Source organism: Mirounga leonina, unplaced genomic scaffold (assembly GCF_011800145.1).
Source record: "Mirounga leonina isolate KUSES-001 unplaced genomic scaffold, KU_Mleo_1.0 Mir_151, whole genome shotgun sequence".
NCBI lineage: Eukaryota > Metazoa > Chordata > Mammalia > Carnivora > Phocidae > Mirounga > Mirounga leonina.
Window position 1 is genome coordinate 74,443,668 of NW_023270377.1, and position 20,788 is coordinate 74,464,455.

Below are 20,788 nucleotides of genomic sequence, written 5' to 3' on the forward strand. Positions count from 1 at the left end.
GAACAGAACAAAACAAAACACACACACATACACACACACACAAAACAAACAAAAAACTGCTATGTAGATCAATTCTAATTATTCTGGTTCTGTTAAAACACAATTTAATAAAGTCTAGAAGCATCTAGAATATGTTGCCTCAAAAGATACTTGTTTTAATAAATGACTTTATATATTTGAAAAACTAGAGAACAGCAATAAATGACCTTTAAAGCCTAATTTTAAATTTCCAATATCCAATCACTATCGTAAACTATTCTTCAGTAAGAATCTCAAAGTAACACATAAACATGAGTTCCTTGTCAAAGATGTTTGCACTATATTAACGAGGTGTTCCTCTCCTTCACGTAGGCCTGACCTAAAAAGAGAGATTATATATCTTGATCTATTCATAGAAGTAGGCACATACAACTAGCACCAAAGCAATAAACATGTCTACGACACAACTGCTTAGCCTAATCCAAACAACTCACTTAGTTCAAATAGTGGTCAATAACACAATGTGCTAAGTTACATAAAAACCAGTATGCAGCTCATTGAAATTAATTATGAAGAACATGACCTCAAATTACTTATCCATAGTTATCTAAATGAACATGCACATCAAAACTAAGTTGAAAATTTGCCACTAAGCTCTACAGAAGTTAGTGTGTTTTCTTGTCTATAGTGTATGATGTGGAGTGACAGGACAATTGAATTATGTTAAGTCTAACACTTTACTGAGCAACATGATGAAGAGTAATTAGGGTAAGATCATATAAATAAATAATGAAAATGACAGAGGAGCCCAACTTTTTTAAAGCACTTTTAACTACAACATAAGTTGAGGCTGTGTAAGACAATATACTTGCAGAGTGGAATTGAAATTTCAAAGGCAAAATCTCAACTTAAATATTCATCAGATTTTCATTTTATCAATGCTAAGTTCTGAATACGGCTATGGTTCTCTTTGCAACCTCAGATAAATTTTTAAGATTTTATTTGAGGTCATCTTTTTCAATTTATGAACATTTGAAAACTACCTAAGGCAAATGCCTCAAAAAGTTGAATTAAAAAAAAAAAAAGTTGAATTGTAAATGACACATAGAGAACTGAACTTTTTATTTCTCATTCCCAGGCTCTAATTGGGTGAATGATTAGGGTGGGCTTCTCTTGTTTATAGTGGGGCCCTTTAAGGACTAGATGGACCTTGCTTTAATAACCACTCCATGTGCAAGCTGTCTTAGCATTTACACTGCTGATGGTAAGAAGCAATCTTCTTTAATGGATGCTGAAAAGCTTCAAGTGAAATCTGTAATTGACAAAGGCTTCATAGTAACTGGCAATTAAGAATAAAAGTAACAAGAGGCTTTACAGAAAAAGCACTCAAGCTTTCACAGAATACTTCTCTAGGAAAATATTTAGTAAAAATAAAAATTTAAAAGAACCAGGTGTTGTTTCTTCCACATTATTAACTGCTTTTCGGGTCACTGCGCTTGTTAAAAAGATGACCATACAGTTAATGTTATTGAGTCTAAAGAAATAATCCACCTGCTAATACTGTTAGGAGGGAAAAAAAGAAAGAAAAAGCAAAACCCTAAGTGAAAGTTAAGGCAAGTTCAGCACCTATTTCTTCAAAATAGAAGCTCAGTTTTAGTACTTCAAGATTAGTGGAGCAGTGTATTGACAACAAATCAGAAACTCTTTAAAGAGCAAAGCAGCAAGGGTAGGGAGAACAAGGCACTCTACCTCAAGGCTCCAGGAGCCAACACCACTCCGTAAGTGTTACTAATCAGAAAGTGATACAAGCACATTCGAATAATTAATATAAATAAGAGCACGAGAGTGAGTGGACAAGGAACAGAACTGTCAGCTGTCCTCTCATGGCCCAATCCTCCACGGCACCCCACTCCACTCCACCCCCCCCCCCCCCCCCCCCCCCCCCCCCCGACGTTTACCTGTGAGTAAGGTTAGACTAAAAGCCGGGGGAGAGTCCTCCGGTGAGCTATCTGCCGCCGTTGAGGGTTGGCGGTAGCCAGGAGGGGAAGGGGCGGGTAACACTTACTTTGAGCAGCTTACAGCGGATCTGCGCGGAGACCATGTGGCTGTTGCGCAGGTTGCCCACCCGGAACATGAGCGTGAGTTTTCCGTCCCTCATGGAGATGACCGCGTGCTCGCTAAACATCAGGGTCTCCGCGCGCTTCTTGGGCTGGGACATCTTGATGAACATGCAGCCGATGAGGAAGGCGTCCACGATGGAGCCGAGGATGGACTGGAAGAGGAAGAGGATGATGCCCTCGGGGCACTTGTCGGTGATGTAGCGGTAGCCATAGCCGATGGTAGCCTCGGTCTCGATGAAGAAGAGGAAGGCGGAGGGGAAGTTATAAACATTGGCCACGCAGGGCGTGTAGTTGCCGACGTGGGCTTTGTTCAGGTCGCCCCGAGTGTAGGCGATCACCCACCACATGGACGCCATGAAGAGCCAGGCCACGGTATAGGTGAGGATGAAGATGAAGAGGTTCCAGCGCCACTTGAGGTCCACCAGGGTGGTGAAGAGGTCCGAGAGGTAGCGGCTCGTCTCGCTGCCCAGGTTGCCGTGCTGTACATTGCACCGGCCGTTCTTGTCCACGAACCGCTGCCGCTTCTTCTTGGGCACAAGCTGCTGCTGCGGGCCCTGGCCCGGCCCCTGGGGCTGCAAGCCCGAGCCGCTGGACGAGGTGGTCACTACCTGGTAATCGTCCCCAAATTTCCTTCGGAGTGCAGACATAATACGGAGGGGCGAGCCAGATTCAAAACGCGAAGCGGAGGCGCAGGGGCCGAGCGCTGCAAACCAGCACCAATAAGGAGGTGGGGGCGGGGGAGTGAGGGGGGACAAAAGCGAGCGCGCCCGGGGTGGGGGGCGCACCCGGCAGGTAGCTGCGGTCTCTGCCCCCTGCTGACTCCTCTCTTCCCCTGGGACGGAGGCTTTCTCTCCAAGCTGAGTCTTAAAACAAAAAAGTGTTCTCCCGCACTCAAGGTAAGAGGGATGCAAGGACCAAGAACCCAAGCGCAATTTTGCCTCCAAGCTTTTCGAGGCTTCTCTTTTCCTCCCCCACCAACGGCATCCCGGGCCACCTCTCGCCTCGCCACAGCCCTCCTGACTACGCTGCAGCACTCCCAAACTGACTTTTAAAATTAACGAGTTGACGGGCGAGTCCCACCCCACCTGCCAACTCGCCAGGCTGCCGAAAGTGCGCTACCTGCTCGGACCAGACCCTCCCCCCCTCCCTCCCCGCAGCTCCCCGATCCCCCCCCCCCCCGAAAAAATCCCCCCCCCCCCCCCCCCCCCCCGGCACTCCCGCCTCCTATCTTTTGGCCAAAATCCCGCCCAGAGGCATGTCTGCCGGGCACTGGTGCAACACCCCCCACCCACGCCCTCCGGGCTCAGAGTCCCCGGCTCCGGACTCCAGAGACGCGCTCGCCCGGCGTCCGCGGGCCGCAGAGTTTCCGCGGGCGCCCCCAGGGCCCTCCCGCCGACTCTCAAGGGCCCCCAGGCCGCCCCCGCGCCCAGCGGAGACGCGGCGGTGAGCGAAACCCGAGCACTCACCCACCGGGAGAGGGCAGGAGGCGGCGCGGCGGGCGGCAGCGGCAGCCTGGCCTCGCACTCCGCGCTCAAGGCTGTTTTCCTCACCCCCACTTTTCCTGGTGTACCACGGTGGGCACCAATGCAGGTCCCCCAAGCTCCGCACCTCCCTGAGGGCACCACGCTGCCCCCACCAGGAGGATCCTGGAGCGCCCGCACGGACTGACTTGGGCGCGGGACTTGAGGGTTCCTTGGCGCCGTGCTCTCTTAGCAGGCGACAGCGGTGCCGCTGTAAGGGGTTCGAGCCTCGAGCTGCCGGTCAGACTTTCAGGTTAAATACCAGCGCCGCTTCAGCCCTTCTTCTGCTTCACGGTGCCTACCTTTGCCTCTTCCCTCCTCGGTCCCGCACTCCCTGTCCGCGCCTCGGTGGCTCCGGGTAAGCTGCTAGGCGCGAGCAGGGGCGGCGGGAGAGCGGTGTATGCGCTGGTGCGTGTGATCAGCTGCAGAGCCGCGCTAGCCCCGCCTGTCCCTGCCTTCCCCCGCTGTTCCACCAGCCTGAATTGCACCTCCGCGCCTCAGTTGAGCCCGCAGTGTCTGACAGCTGAGGAAAAAGCGAACCCCTCCAATGAGGAGCAACTCTACATCCGCTCCCGAACGCCAGCCAACTCTCCTTCCTGGCCCCCCTGCCTCAAGTCCGAAAGCGCCCAGCAAGCAGCAAATGCTGCCCTCCGAGAGAAGTAACAATACGTCCCTGTAACTGGGGCTCTCATTTAAACCGATGCGTGGATGCACCATAAACAGAAAAACCAACTGGCTCCACAATGAGCATGTTCAGAACTCAGAGTTGCAAGTAGCAGAGGGGGCCTTAGGATGGGAACTGAAGGGAGGGGAGACACTAATAGGAAAATTCACAGTCCTCTCTGAAAATGGCTCTATTCGAAATGCTCAGAATGAACACAGTTAATGTGTGGCTGTAAAGGAGGGAAGATAGCTGGATTTTAATGACCCGGGGCCTGGCAGTTAACTTAATGGAGGGGCAAAGTGCAGAAATAGTTAATATAGTGCCCATGTGTCAATACCAGCTTATTTACCACATTTCATGTTCGTTTTAAAATGCCATTGTATATTACGGCGTATTCCCTTCAGTTCAGATACGTGAAATTGATTTTGTTGGAAAATCATCAAATCGTGGTGTTATAAAAGCAAAGGGCTGCTCTAAGACTCCCATGCAAATGAAAATTAGTACATAATCATTCTACTAGTTCTCTGCCAATAGGTACCCCCTTCTACCTCTCTAGCCCTAAACCCTAATGCAGGTAAGCCTTGCACCTTGTCAACCGTAAGTAGAGAACTCTCACTGTCATTTGGTCTCTCACTGTCATTTGTCATCTATCCCGAGTTACAGAGTGTTCTCCTGCAGGCTCTCTGATAAGAGGTCAGTAACTCTGTTATTCTTTAGGATTACATAAGAAGGGAAAGTGACACTGTGGGAAGTGGAGACTGCTGTGGGTCTGCAATCATAAGACCTGATTTGAGTCCTGGCCTTGCCATTTACAAACTCTGTGACCTTGAGCAAGTAGCTAAACATCTTTGAGCCCCAGTCTTTGGCTCTGGAAAAGCAGAGTCTTAACATTTTCCCAATGTTGGTTTTATTAACTATTTTTGCTGTGAAGGATGTTATATACTGGGCTGTAAAGTTGCAACAAGGCCAAGAGATTAGGAATGAGTTTTGGGGGTTGACCCCATGCTGTTACTAACACATATATTCCCTTCTCTTTCCTGATTACTCTCCCCTAACTCCCTCTGCCCTTGCCAGGCTGGCATCTTTCAATTCCTGAAACCCAGAGAGGCATAGGCCCCATCCTTGTGCCTTTGCCCTATCTGTTCCCTCTTCCTGGAGTGTTCTTGCCCTGCTGTTCCATGTTGCTGGCTCCTTCAGTCAGTCAGCTCTCAACCTGAAAGCATCCTCCTCAGAGAGGCCTTGGCTGCCCCCCAAGTACCCCTATCACACAGCTCGGTTCATCTTCATTTTATTTTCCTAGCTGCTGTTTTCTTTGTTCGTTGTTTCTCTCCCCCCTCCATCGCAGTTCCTGGCATGTAAGCTCTACAGGAGCACGAACTTTGTCTATTTTGTTCACTGTTGCATCCCCAACACCTGGGACACTACCAGTCTCATACTCGGGCCACCATAAATATTTGTTGGATCAACGACAGATATACCCATCTATAACAAATGTACCAATCTGTATCAGTAGAAACTCCATGTACACTGAAACTCTCTCTGAATAATACAGAATTAAAAGTCATCACCAAATCAACTATATGACTTAATATAAAAGAATGTGTCAATTTTTAAAAAGCAATATTTTCCATGCTTATTAGCTTTGGAACTGATATTCAATGAGCTGCCAAATCCTTTTGATTGTACTGCTGCAATATCTCTCATGATTTCCCTCTCCCTCTTTAAAAAATGCTGCTTTCTTCAAATCCCCATTTGACCTTAAGCCCCAAGTCGAATGATTTTCTTGTCCTCAGTCTTTTGCTCCTTCAAACTGTCCTAGACAATATTACTAGATCTATCTCCTTAGAATCATATAAGCTTAGCAGTGGAATGGAAACCAAAGAGTTCTCTGATTATTTCATTTGATTATTTCATTTCCAAACTTTTATGCATTCCCACTTTTCAAAAAACACTTCTCTATGAAAAACCTTTGTCATTTTCCAACAACCAAATTTATAAACAAATAACTTTATACTTCAAGAGACATGGTCTAGTCTAATCTTCTCGCTTAACAAAGAAGCAACTCGAAGCTGGAAAGAGAAAATAAAGTTGCTCAATGTCACAGTGTGGATAAGTGGAAGCCTTGAGATTTGAACCCAGAACAATGCATCTCCAGAATCTGGGTGCTCTGCCATCCCTTACCAGGTGCCTAGAAAGGAGTGTGGGATTCCTGCTCGACAACCAGGGTCTCCTTCCACTCTGCCATCTTCTCATACAGGTTGAAATCAAAGGGCCTCCAAAATATGGCCTAATCTATCTTCCCAAAATCATCTCCCACCTTCCCTTTAATGTGGGCTCTGCTCCAGCCAACTTTGACTCTTAGCAGTTTCCCAAGCATACTCTACATTAACTTCATTTATTCACCTTCTTTCTGGTCACATAAATATTTTTTTCTATCCCTGCGAAGTCCAAATCCCATCACTAGCATGCAAGGAAGGGAAGGATTTCTTCAGCTTTTATTTCAAGGGCCACCCCCTCCATGAAGCTTTATTTTATTCTGCCCCTAAGGGTAATCTACCTCTTCTCTGAATTCTCATTCCCCTAGATTTGCAATGTGGCATTTATTTATTTATTTTTTACTCTCTAGTCTGTATTTGAGCTCAAAATTCACCAAGATTTCCCCCATAAAATGGCAAGCACCCTGACTATCCACCTCTTGATATTTTGATACGCCCAGTACTCTGGCTCTCCAATTTTTCCTTGCTCGTGGTAAATAATTAATAAAATTTTAGAGAGAACCGCAATGTGTTTAGCCTACTTTAATGTGTCAGGCAACGTGCTTGGAACTTTATAGTTAGTATTTACATAGCTAGAAAGATGGTGGAGTAGGGATTTCAAAACATGTGTGCCCATTTTCAAGGTCCTTATTCTCTTAGAGGAACAGTACTGCCTGATAAGTTACACATTTTTCGGGATGCCATCACATCCCACTTTAAATGTGATTGAGCCTTTGACCTGTTTGTGACATTGAGTCCACTCCTTGGAAATGTTTAAAGATGAACCAAACTCATCTTCCCCTGTCAGGATAGCTGCTTCCGTGATGACGTTCTGGAGGGCAGCCAGCCCCACTGTGCTGAGGCCAGGCAGGATGTGTGGGGAATAGATGACAGAAGGCCACCTAATCAGGTGCTGTTTGATGAACTGAAGTAGAAACACTGTAAACAGAATGGGTCAAAGGAAGGAGAGGCACACAATTTCAGCCAAGGCCACAAGGCCAGAAAAATCTGGAAAATATATAACTACAGAATACACAATCATTTGGAGTCTAACATTTAAAGATAGGGTGGTAGGTTATAAACAGACTACCATACAGTTCTTTGGGGGGAGGAGACGGATCAGGGAAGGGGAATCAAGGCTATATTTAACAACAAACTCAGTTAAGAACAAGCTTCATACTTACTCTGCCCAGAAAGTGCTTCCGGCAATATCTTATTTGCTGTGTCCAGAATTAGTAGTATCACCAAGAACTAGACCTTCAAAAATAAAGGATATAATTCTGTGTCTTAATACTAAAAAGGCATGACTTTGCACAGGCATTCACCCTATTATGTAACTGAACAGTGTAGGGAAGAGTATATTTAATGTAAAAGGAAAAAAACCCTCTGCCCCTGAGAAGTCCAAATTCTAAAAATGACTTAATCGGCCAACTGTGAAAAAAGCAAGGCTTTGAACATCTCCGTATACCTGGATCCTTCTTCTCATCACTTATTGCCACTGTGACTCCTACCATGTGATAGTCTGCGTGGCCAGAAACATTAATTACTCTCAGGTGAAAATGACATTGTATTTAGTATCTCTTCACTCCTAATCCTATCATTCTCCAAAGTACAATGAAGACATGGGCAGGCCTGGGGATCTGAAGTGCTTATGCTTCAAAAGGTGACACATTCCATTGCCACCATAAGTTCTGCTATATCTGGGAAGAGGTCACCCTTTGAAATTCTATATGCAATTTCTGGCAATAGAATGGTGTTACTTTTTTTTTTTAACCCTCCTAAAAAAGAATACTGAAGTTATTTTCTCTCTTGCCAAAAAGAGGAGAAAAAAATGAAAAGGAGAAATCAGTTGGAGATTTGATTGCGCAGACTTGGGACTAGAGAGGCATTGCCATACCATGGCGGATGACTCATCTAGCCCTTAATCTTGGCTCCAAACCCTGGCCTCTGCCTGAGGATTCAGAGAAAGGCAAAACGCCATTGTCACTTAGAAGCCATTTATTTAACAAGGTTTTCCTGATTTAAACCCTCTCTTTACTCCAACCCTGTACATAGGAGTACTCTTGTTTATGAAAGAATAAGGACTTTTAAAAGAGCCTTCCAGAACTCAACATCTGTTAGAAAAAAAAAAATTATAATGATGATTGTTTTGTCAGCCCCAAGGGTTTGTTGGCAGGGCATCAAGGAAAAATAATAAATTCCCGTCCTTATCCATGTCAGTCAAAGTTCTATTTCTAAGGATCTCTTCCCTGAGAACATCAGTGAGGTCCCAGGTATCAAAATATGTACAAGAAGGTTGCTTAGTTCAATACTCAAGATGCACAAACCATGTGCCTAGCACCATGCCAAGGGTTGAAATTAGGAAAACATCATGCCAACAAAAATATTAACAACAACAATAATAATTAATACAACGTGGCAAGTGCCTAAAGAGGATTGCTGTTAACATTCAGAGAAACAATTCTTTTTAGGAAATACTTCTCTAGCTAATATGAATTTTCCAAAACTACTAAACTGGCATTACTCACATTTTGTGGAGCATTAAATTAACGCAGTCCAAATGACTTTATTTTAGAAATCTGCAGATTTGTTTTTAATGACAAGATTTCCAAGAAGAGAAATAATTTGTACTCATTTTATAGAAACTTACAAACATAGGTTAAAATACTGGAAGAAAAAATACAACCAGTAACATTTTGGAGTGGGTAGAGTAGATTTTTCACTCTAATTTTTTGTGTTGGTATACACAGAAAAGATTGGAATTATTTTCCAAGGTTGGAAAATAAAAATGCAAATTTTGTAATTTTATTTTTAAATGTTAAAAAAGATTGACAGATTGTGTCAATACATTTTATCTTGGGAGCAGATACTGAGACAAAGCTAGAAGGGCAAAAGTTTTCTTAGGGAGGAACCTCCATGAAAGATAAAAGGGAAGGAACCGGATAGAGTAGAAGAGCCCATACACTGTGGTTCTGATTGGACTCCAATGAAAGGAAAGGCCGGAGAAGGCAGAATTGAGTAGAGTGACGCTCTAACTATGGTGCCAATTTGATAAAGTCTTGGCCAACCCAATGGGGAGCTCCAGAGCAAAGGTCACCCATTGGAGTAGTACCATATTGTGCAGGGATGGCCCTGTCCTAATGGGCCTGCTGAGCTGTCATTGGCTGGGGGCTACTCTCAGAAGGACATGACTTCTGCTGAATTCTACATCAGATTTGGAAAGGTGCTATAGCTGGAGACCATCAGCTAAACACACTTCTGCCAGCAGAAGGGCAAGTTCTTCTTGAAGGGAGATCAAGCAGCACAACTCCATGGCTGCCAGTCAGAGTAGAGAAAAAGAATTTATCAGTGTCTTTCCAGAAGTTATGTTACAAATATCCAGAAATACTAATAAGGTCTAACCAACTGATGAGGAATGTATGCCTAAATCTTCAGTTTTGTCTGAATCACATGAGTCTGGTAGAATCATGAGTTTTTTGGGGGGGTGGGAGGGACAATAGCTAATGGCCATGTTGATTCGGCTTTGCTTATAGTCTGCTAGAAGGTAGGAATATATATATATATGTTTGTTGACAACACCAATGAATGACAAGGCTGCCTCTATGGCTGAGAAAGGCTGCATATCAATTGTGAGAGGTAACATAGATGAAGGACAATGTAGACATCAGAAGTCATTTTAATTGTGCCATTAAATTAGATATGTTACCAGTAGCCAATACAGTAAATGCTACTATAATTCTCCTGAAAGAAAAATATCATACCTTGTAGCATCTTCCAGTACTGAGTCCACATTAAGACTGCACCAAGGAGGAGGAGAGACAGGAGTAATGGAGCAATTGGGCCATAGGACAAGGTAGGAAAATAAAGAAGTCACAAAGACTGTGGATGACAAAGGGACGGTGAACAGAACTCAAATATTTCACAGCAGGCTAGAAAGGAAGGAAGGACGATGACTAGAATTTTCTGAAATCTGATTGCCCTGTTCATAGTTCCTAGCTATGCATCAGAATTGCCCCAGATAATTATATCAAATTCTGTGGGCATAGAGCCCAGCCATCAGTATTATTCAAAAGCTCCCTTGGCGACTGTAGCAGAACAGCAAGAATTGAGAAACCCTGATCTGTGGGAACTCATGTCTAATAGTAGAGGAGCTTCCCTGAGAAACGTCACAGGTGGAAGTACCATTAATCTTCCCTCCCCACTCCTCAGAGCCTTTATCCTTTGGCATCAAAGAGAGACCCTTGAGATTAGTAAGCCCCGGTCCCCACATTCTCACATCACCAGAGTCCAACATGTGCGGACCTAACTTCAACGTGCAGGAGGCTCTTCCCCTCATTGGAAAAGCACATGGCCAAGCAGGGCACATTGTGGCTTGACTGCAGTTTAATCCAATCCTACCACTCACAATCCTAAATCATGAACATGAATGGAAGAATCTGGGGCCACCGAATTCTAAAGCCCATAAATGTTTTAAATTTTTTTATTAATAATGTTTCAACTGCTTTCTGTGGATGTGAATGTGAATCTTAAGAAGTCTGCCTTTACTATCTCTCTTCTCTACTATTTATCATGCTGTCCTGAATTCAAAAAGTTAAAAAGAAAGGAGGGAGAGAGGAAGAAAGAAGGGAAGAAGAAAGAAAGAAGAAAGAGCACAAAAATTAAAATTCTCACAAAGATTACTAATCAACCAGTGGAAGAACACTGGTGAAACTGTGGCCCCATTGGCAGATAGCCAAGCTGGGATGGGCACTCTTGGTCATTTGCTTTACATTGTATGATTATTTGAAGAAGGAGGGGGGAAGGATTATAGAAATAAAAACAATAACCACAAGAAACCAGAATGTTATTTTTATACACGCTTATTTCTAGATTTCCTCCCAGTTTTATTCAGGGAAAACTCTCAAAAATTTTTCTTTAGCTTGTCTCAGGGAAAGATAACTGATTGGAGTTCACCCAGTAAAATGCCAATGTCAACTCCCCCACGTTAGTGATTACCCAGTAGCCCACAAATCAGTTTTATGTTGCCCACAAGATGATGGAGGAGGCTTTGGGGACTAGTTTCAGGGTGGAATGGAAATGCATTAAACCACTTCCTTGTTATGTGGTTCCCCCTCCAAATTACAAAGTAGGTGCTTAAAGCCATTCACATTTCTAGTTAAGTAGCAATTGTTCAAAACTGATCTGAAAGTAAAAATTAAGAAAAAAAAAGGAAAATATTTTATCCTATTCATTTGTAGGGAGCTTCTACCTATTGATTATGACCCTACAGATAATAATACCATAGCTCTAGAAATATCTTGGTATTTGGAGTAATAATTAAAAGTAATGATTCTCTAAAGCTACTCTTTTTCCTTCTCTCATCTTTACTAATCAGAAAGCCAAACAGAGCTGAAATGATTGAAAGATTTTTTTTTAATTAGTGAATTTCTCTGTTAGAGGGAGTGGATGGGTGTTAGCACTCTGTTATGCATAGAACAGAAAGAGGATGCCTGCCGTTCAACCTTTACATATCAGTATTGTGTGTTTCCCACCAAGTTTCCGTCTGCATCAAGATTTAAAAAAAGAAAGAAAAAATATGCTGTGAAATGACCAAATAATGAATTGATTTTCTCTACCTGTGGAAGGAAAGTTCTTTCAGTGAGTTCTTTTTAGTAAAATCAGAGAATAAAGATGTAGCAATTAGCAAAGGGGAGAGAAAGAAGAAAGATGTAAAGGGGGGTCAGGGTCCAGTCCTAACTCTTAGTAACATGCATATTCTTTTTTGCATTCCTTGAGGCTGGAGTTGCTGTTGATGAAATGTCCTCACATATTCTGTCAATGTCAGAATGCAAACATCACTAAATAAACCCTTGTGTCAAAATGTCACGTAGTGATTATTTATGCTTCTTGACAACACCAATGAATGACAAGGCTGCCTCTATGGCTGAGAAAGTTTGCATACCAATTGTGAGAGGTAACATAGATGAAGGACAATGTAGACATCAGAATTCATTTCAATTGTGCCATTAAATTAGATATGTTACCAGTAGCCAACACAGTAAATACGGTTCTAATTTTCCTGAAAGAAAAATATTGACTGCACAACTTAATGCAAATCATTTTGGAATTAACATGCATTTGTGAATCTCTGCTCTCAAGTAGATAGTATTAGTGAAAGAGAAGTGTCATTTATTGTTCTTCTTTATTTGCTCACTGTTTCAAAATGTTCCTTCTTCTGGAATTGAATCTGGAGTCCACAAGTTTGGAGAAGACTGCAATTACTAATGAAGTTTGGGTAACACAGAACAAACCAAATGACACAATGATAAAGTCTTTGCAATATATACACAAAGTGGCTAAGATATTCAACCCCTTGATTGTTCCCAAATCCCATATTGTCTCCTGTTCCAACTCTGAGTACTCATTGAGGAGTAAGAGGCATAGCATCAGTCATTAGTACAAAAACATATAATGTGAAAATATTTTATCAAATTAATCAGTAAAATTGTAATGTTATTGGGCGCCTGGGTGGCTCAGTTGGTTAAGCGACTGCCTTTGGCTCAGGTCATGATCCCAGGGTCCTGGGATCGAGTCCCACATCGGGCTCCCGGCTCAGTGGGGAGCCTGCTTCTCCCTCTGACCCTCTCCTCTCTCATACTGTTTCTCTCTCGCTCGCTCTCTAATAAATAAATAAATAAAATCTTTAAAAAAAATTGTAATGTTATTATAAATCTGTTATCATACATTGTAAATATTAGAAAATAGTTAAAATGTACTGTTTTATTAGGGTTAACATTCTACTAACATACCACTCTACTAATCATACTGACACATACCATGCTCAAAACACAATTGAAAGTCACCTAAATCCCTATGACTTTTAGGATCTTGAGCAAGACCTTTGATGCTGCCATACAATTGCTGGAGTGTGAATCCTTGCTTTGAAATTTCTAGCTGTGTAATCTTAGGCAATTTACTAACCTCTCTGGGCTTGGCTTTTCTCATTGTTAAAATGAGATAGAAATAGCTTCTACCTCTTTGACATAGTCTAATTTGAGAATTAGAAGAGCAAACCTACATAAAGCATACAACCTAATATCCAGCATATTTTCAAGTTCAGTAAAAAGCAAATAAATTCAAAAATTATCTTTAAATGAAGAACAAATCCACACAGAGAGCTTTTAAGTTACTATAGCCCACAAATGATTTTATAACTACAGACATGTACTGAAATGAAAAAAATAACTTAATTCAAAACATTTCTCATGTTTCCACCTTTCTTTACAACATTGTAGGTTTATAGGTTACATACTCTGTTTCTTCAACTCATCTCAACAGAAATAAGAGTATGCTTGCTTTTATTCCCTACACTCTCCCATTGTGTTGCTCCTTTCTTAATGTTGGCTCTATCTGAAGTGACCCAACACTGGCTCTGCTATTCGTTGTCTAATTAATCCCTTCATTTACTCAGGACACCTTTGCCTATCAATGGAGAAGAGATCCACTTACCATCCCATCCCACCACCACCCCACCCCACCCCAAGTGCTTGCCTTTATATAAGAAAAAAATTGGCTTCTTGGCAGTCCAACAAAAAGATGGTCCCCACCCGCTCCCAGCAACAACCAAAGTACTACTAGAAGCAAAGCAAAACAGAACCTTTCTTAATTTTTCTCTGTAATAAAATGGTGAAAGATCCATTCACCAAAACATTTCTTATGAAGTGAAAGTGTTTGGGCAGACTCTGGGACATCAGTGAGTGGATAGAACTATTTCAAGGTAAGAACTCAAGAATTACTTGTTAGTCCTGGAGGGAAGAAGAAAGAGAAAGAAAGAAAAAGGTCAAAGTGGCATTAGCACTGGGATGGATTGGAGGCCTGCCACTCTGGGAGGTGACCCCTCCCCATGATAGTCATTTATAAAGTTCATCATTCTGATTATTGGTTTTGATACCAAAGAAATGCCTGGACTCACCTTGATACAGGCAAAGCCAAGGTGGTTCTTGCAGGTGTAAGAGCTGAAAGGTAAAGATGTACAGGAAGAAATAGCCCCTAAAAACAGACAAATCTCTTAGGGGCTTTGCATTGGATAAGGCCATAAGGTTCAGATTGAGCTGGAATAGTACAGTGACAGTCAATGGGGCTCCAAGGTGACCGTTGCTTTATTCTTGATTTTGTTTTGGGAGTTCATTTAAAAACACTTTCCTGAGTCAAACAGATGATCCAAATCAGCTTTTTCCCCACTAACCTTTCATTGTGTTCTATGTTGTGTTCAGTGACACAACTGAACAAAGGAACAGTTTAAAATTCAGAGATAGGGGTGGGCCAGGCCAGTAAAACAACTGTGCAAATAACTATCCAGCAACACTAGCACAGTGTTTCAAATAATGACTTGAGAAAGTAAATACACCTAACACAATAACGCACATTTAATTTGGTGCTATTTACAGGCAAAATAGCTGTACTCTACAAAGTGTCACTGATACTTCAATTCTACACGCCTTTCAAACAGTATGAAAAGCTGTAACTTCAAGGGATGCTCAAATAAAAGCAAAAAACTGTAGCAGTGATAGAAATATATATACATAATTTCCTGAGAAACATCTTCATGCACACATTCTAGAGCAAGAAAATTTCATTTTCAAAAGCAAGGACACTTATATGTAATACATTAGCTTCATGTAACTGTTATGATGAGAGTGTGAGGGGAAGAAACATTTTATATTGAAAGTATGTTTCTCAGAATTGCATACTATTCACCATCTATTTACAAGAAGTTATAATTCGCTGCATCAATACCAGGGTTGCTGTTAATAGTTACCAGGGCTAAGTAACTCATGACCCTAAGCACCTTCTAGAACTGTGATTGAAGGTAGGGGCAAGTAAAATTCTTAGAACACCTTCTGAAGGAAAATTTTGAAGGAGGAAAAACAAAACAGATAAAAGCAGAGCTACCCCCACTGGAGCTGGGTTAGGGCACGGAACCCCACCAGCTTAGATCCTCCCTCTTTTCTTATGGTGGTCCCAGGAAGGCTCAGAAACTGCAGGGCTCTGAGGGGCATAGTCTATCCTCTATGATTCTCTGGAATTCAATAGATAGAATAGAAGGGAGGTGGAGTAAGAGAGAAATGCCAACTTCATCCCAAACCATGTCCTCTTCTGAGATTCTCTGACATTTGGAAGAATGATGAGGCCAAACTGATGAAAATGAATTCCTTGAGGGACTTGAAAGCCTCATGAAAGATGCTTGTTCCTTAGAGAAGAAGGAACAAGGCCAGGAAGCCAGTAACAAAGCCTTAGTCACAGAGGGATGAGCAATTCTGCCATAAGTTACCTGTTACACAGAATGTCTCTCATCCAGGCACTAATGGTCTGATATAATGCATGAATATTACAGATGTGCAGGTGTGAAAAAGAGTTGATGGCATCCTTAATAAAGAAAGAGTAATCTTTTTCATTAAGAATTGTGTGGGGAAAAATGTTGAGTATAAGCAACATGTTTTGGTACCCTTGTGAAAAAATATTAACACTGCAGGAGAGAGTTGTTTTGAAAAAGCTTGGTTTCTGAGCATCGGGATATCCAATGAATGCCTACCCTAACTGCTGTGCGCCGAGTGGATTTGACCCCAGTTTCAGAATATGGGTAGGGGATGTCACTACTGGAGAGTGAAATGCCCAGGAGAGATGGTGCCATATGCAATTCCTCAAGGGGCACCCAAGAAAAGTGACAGAGTTGGCAGCATAAAGAGGTTTGAGGTTGTTTTGTTCTATTTTGTTTTCTCTGTTGGGACACCTTCCACTTCCTAAGAGGAGGCAGAACAGGAAAAAGGGAAAACCATGTTATTTGACCAGACCTAGACTTGCACATCAACAGTAGTAAGTGACGACCAGAAGATTCCTCTAAAAATGTGATGGACGGTAGAAGGTGCATTAATTGCAAAAGAAAATGGTAGGATCAAATAGCAATGAAAAAGAGGTTAACCACAAGAATGGGATTGTATACACTTTATTCTTTCAAGTTTTAAGAAAATCACTTTCAAGTTTTAAGAAAATCAAGTTTTAAGAAAATCAAATTCGTTGCCCCACTTAGAATAGTCCAATTAACTATAGTCCAATTAACACATTGTGTTAAGTAGAGCTCTATGGCCCTCTGGGGTGCACGTGTAGTTTGTGCCTTTCCAGCCTAGTTGCCTTACAAAAAATTGGGTGTGTGGGTCCCCTCCACCTCTCTTCCTAAGTGTGAGAAGCTGATGCTACATTACAAGACAAATTAAGATAGGAAGTTACTATGGAATCACTGAGGATAACATTGTTTAAGAGAGTAATCCATCTTGGAATCACTGGGAGTTACTCTCCTTAAGCACAGTAGGAGGCCATAGCCTTAATTTGGTGAAGGTTGCAGCCCCATGCAGGTGACAGCTAAGGCAGTAGAAGCCATAACCCCGTGCTCATGAGACTAGATTTGCCTTCCTGGAGAGATAGCCATATATATGATAAGAAAACCCTAGTTACCAGATCTGGACTCAGGATAGAGAAACAGTCTCTTAGGTGTACTCCAGATACAGCTATCAGGTGCTGGATAAGTCAGTGCCTCCATTGAGCCCCATCGTTCCCCTCAGCAGCTCCAGTGTGCCCTACTGCAGCCATCCACCATAGCCAAACCTCACTGTCTCAAATTCATGACGTGACAGAGAATTAAAAGGACTTGAAACTCAAGGGCATTAGGCTCTTTGATTGAAGATACTCTCTTTTAAAGAGGTTTTGAGTATTCTTTTGGAGAGCCCTCAGAATTTCCCTGCTGGTATCCTCCAATTGCAGATGGACCAACTGTGCTGGCTGCCCATAACTCCTTCCCACCTTTGGGAGTACATCTCCTACCTTCTTTGCTTTCTTAGCAGGAACACCCTTGGAGCCTTTCCAAAATGGCTCATAGTCAGACCCCTCTCCAAAGACACTTTGTCCCACCAAACACAGCTTGCTCACAGTGAAAGCCTCTTATCTGGCTGCCCTGGCTGTCCATCCTGGCATAGCTCATCATTATACTTTCTAGGTGTGATCCAGGTTCTTGTTCCAGTGTTCCTCAAGCCCCAGGGAATCCATGGCAAGATTTCCAAAATAGTCTCTTGAAATTCCTTCCATCTGGCTTTATCTTACTCTTTCCCTCCTGGGCAATTGTGAAGAAGACACATAGTACTCTGTCAACTCTTTTCAAAGCAGGTCTCACTACAGCCTTTTAAACCTCAAATAATTCTTCTTTTTCTCAAAACCAACTGGAAATGGCTAGTGGAATAGTATTGGTTGAACCACTTTCATAACACTTGAGCATGTCTCAAAGAGGTCTGGCACTTCATTTTATTTATTTTTTATTTTTTTAAAGATTTTGTTTATTTAAGTGAGAGTGAGCAAGTGAGAGAGAGCATGAGCACAGAGGGAGAGGAAGAAGCAGACTCCCTGCTGAACAGAGACCACCCCGCCCAACCCCCCCAACCCCTACTCAATGCGGGCTCAATCCCAGAATCCTGGGATCCTGACCTGAGCCGAAGGCAGACATTTAACCAACAGAGCTACCCAAGCACCCCCTGGCACTTCATTTTAGAAATGGAATGACTTGGTTACTATTGTATTGTTTACTTCTGAGTCCTGTGATAGGTGAACCACAACGACAACATTGATCATATTACACATGGATCACATTACACAGTGACCATATTGTATATGGATAACATTATGCATTAACAGAAAGAAGGAAGAGCATTTTGAAAATAAAGAATAATGTGGGGAGAATTGATAAATCCCATATTAAAATGTGATATGTGACTATAATAAGTAAGCTAAAGAGACCTCAACTGGACAGATTATATAGCCAGTGTCCCACTTAATATCCTATTATATTATGAAAGAATTCCAAACCAGAGAGGCAAAAATGTTATTATTGTTGAGTAATGTCTTAGCTTCGGATCCATGGAAAGTAGATCCTGAGGCAAAGACTAATAGGAACCCCTTTATTAGGGAGCCTAATCCCAGACAGCAAAAGGAAAGAAAAGGGGAATGAGGTAAGAAAGGGAGAAAGCCAGTGGAAGGTGCAAGAATTGTACGGACTGGCTGACTGCTCCAACTCAGAGGTCGTTTTCTTTTCTTTTATTTTTTTTAAAGACTTTTATTTATTTATTTGACAGAGAGAGATACAGAGAGAGAGGGAACACAAGCAGGGGGAGTGGGAGAGGGAGAAGCAGGCTCCCCGCCAACAGCCAGGAGCCCGATGCGGGGCTTGATCCCAGGAGTCCGATGCGGGGCTTGATCCCAGGAGCCCGGGATCATGACCTGAGCCAAAGACAGACGCTTAACGACTGAACCACCCAGGTGCTCCCAGAGATCATTTTCTAAGAGACAGTGTAGACTATTGCTTCTCATGACATATCATCTGAGGCCAAAGGCAGAAAATTAATCTTTAGCTTTCCCCTCTACCATCTGTCATTGGTCAGTCAAGGAAGTGACCCAAGGAGATTTATTCCAGTTTCAATATACACAGGAACACACACACACTGTTTACACCTATTTCCTCATTGAACAGGAACTATCACCTTTCACTCCTCTGCATCAGTAAAGAAGACCTAGGGTGGGAGGCAGGAGGCCTCTGGTGAAGTGGGTTCCCCAGTTAGTCCTGACAATCGTCACAGGCTGGAGCAAGTGATTCAGATGACACTGAAGATTTGAGATGGGCCCATTTTGACGTGGTGCATATCTGAGATGGAAAAATTAACTTCTGGGTGGAAGAGGGGCATCAACTTAAACCTATATGCCACATTGACCCTAAAATGAATGCCGTTATATTGAAGAACTAAATATAGAAAATGAGGGCGCCTGGGTGGCTCAGTCGGTTAAGCGGCTGCCTTCGGCTCAGGTCGTGATCCTGGAGTCCTGGGATCGAGTCCTGCATCGGGCTCCCTGCTCGGCGGGGAGTCTGCTTCTCCCTCTGACTCTCCTCCCTCTCATGTTCTCTGTCTCGCAAATAAATAAAGTCTAAAAAAAAAAAATTTAAATATAGAAAATGAAACTATCAAATAGGAAACAATGTTGGTGCATATTTAACACATCTAGAGAACAGCTTCTAAGCACACCAGTGATGGAGGAGACTGCAAAGGAGAAGAAATGATAAGGAAAGTCAAAACTCTGTACAGCATTTCCTAAAACTCCTTCCTTCCCCCTCTCCTTGTTCTTTTGAATGTTTTCTAATTACATTCTCTTGGTCTTCTTCAAGGGCTCTCCCTGCTTAGTTCATATTACACACATTACTTTTTTTTTTTAAGATTTATTTATTTATTTGAGAGAGAGAGATAGAGCCGGGGGGTGGGGCGGGGTAGAGGGGGAGAGAATCTTAAGTAGGCTCCTACCCCGCACGAAGCCCGACATGGGGCTCGAGCTCACGACCCTGAGATCATGACTTGAGCCAAAACCAAGAGTTGGACACCTAAGGCACGCCTATACACGTTACTCTTAGCCAGATTCCTGTCTTGTTTCTGTTTCCCCCTTATTCTCTGTGCCTCTGAATGTTCCCATCCATAGTCCCAACTTCAGCTATCTATTGGTTGATGACTTGCAAACAAATTTGTCAACCCTGATCTCTTTTGAGATCAGTATTTCTGCCTCCAGTTGGATATGTCCATGTTGTTGCCTTCAGACAACTTTGTGGGTTCAAGTTTGGAATCAATACCTTCTTTCCTTCCTCTCTGTCCTGAAATGTTATTAGAATTACCATCCATACCATGTCCTAAGGTATAAATCATAGGGTGATCTTCGACACCCCTTATATCTCCCTTCCTTCCCCATATTCAATATGTTAGCTTCTCCTATAGTTCTTCTCAGAATGTCTCTTATATCTGCCCTGTATTCTTCAATTCTATTGCAACTGCCTTAGTTCAGAAACTCAGGATCACTCATCTGAAATATTGTCATAGCTTCCCATCTGTTCTTTCCCTCACCAGGCTCTCTAAACTAAAGCCCCTCCACCATAGTTCTGCGAAGTGATCTCCCTGAAAGCATTTTTAATTGATCATGTCTCTATCCTGCTTTACAACCTCTTTTTGTTCCCACTTCTCACAGCAGGATTATTCAAAACCACAATTTTTTTAACCTCAAGTTTACCTGGAAGACAAAATATAACTCTCGACCCCTTGCAACATTCTGATTGGCCTCTATTAAACATCTAGGTCATAGTTTTGCAATTTATCCATTTATGTGTCTGAAAATTCCAAACCATGCCTTCCCTTATAGCAG

General features: G+C 42.6%; 1 protein-coding gene across 2 annotated transcripts in view; it reads right to left on the bottom strand.

Annotated features, from left to right (window-relative positions):
- The window catches only part of KCNJ3 (potassium inwardly rectifying channel subfamily J member 3), a 153,432-nt gene extending 149,035 nt beyond the window's left edge, over positions 1–4,397 (bottom strand). Inside the window, exons 1-2 of one of the 2 annotated variants that reach the window (XM_035008008.1) lie at positions 3,922–4,397; positions 2,045–2,802 (exon numbers count right to left, since the gene is read on the bottom strand). In XM_035008008.1, coding sequence (XP_034863899.1) covers positions 2,045–2,746 — 702 coding nt within the window. In that variant the 5' untranslated portion in view covers positions 2,747–2,802; positions 3,922–4,397. Of the gene's footprint in view, positions 1–2,044; positions 3,229–3,921 lie in introns of those variants that run through there. The other variant, XM_035008007.1, reaches the window with a different exon arrangement.
- Between the last annotated feature and the right edge of the window lie 16,391 nt (positions 4,398–20,788).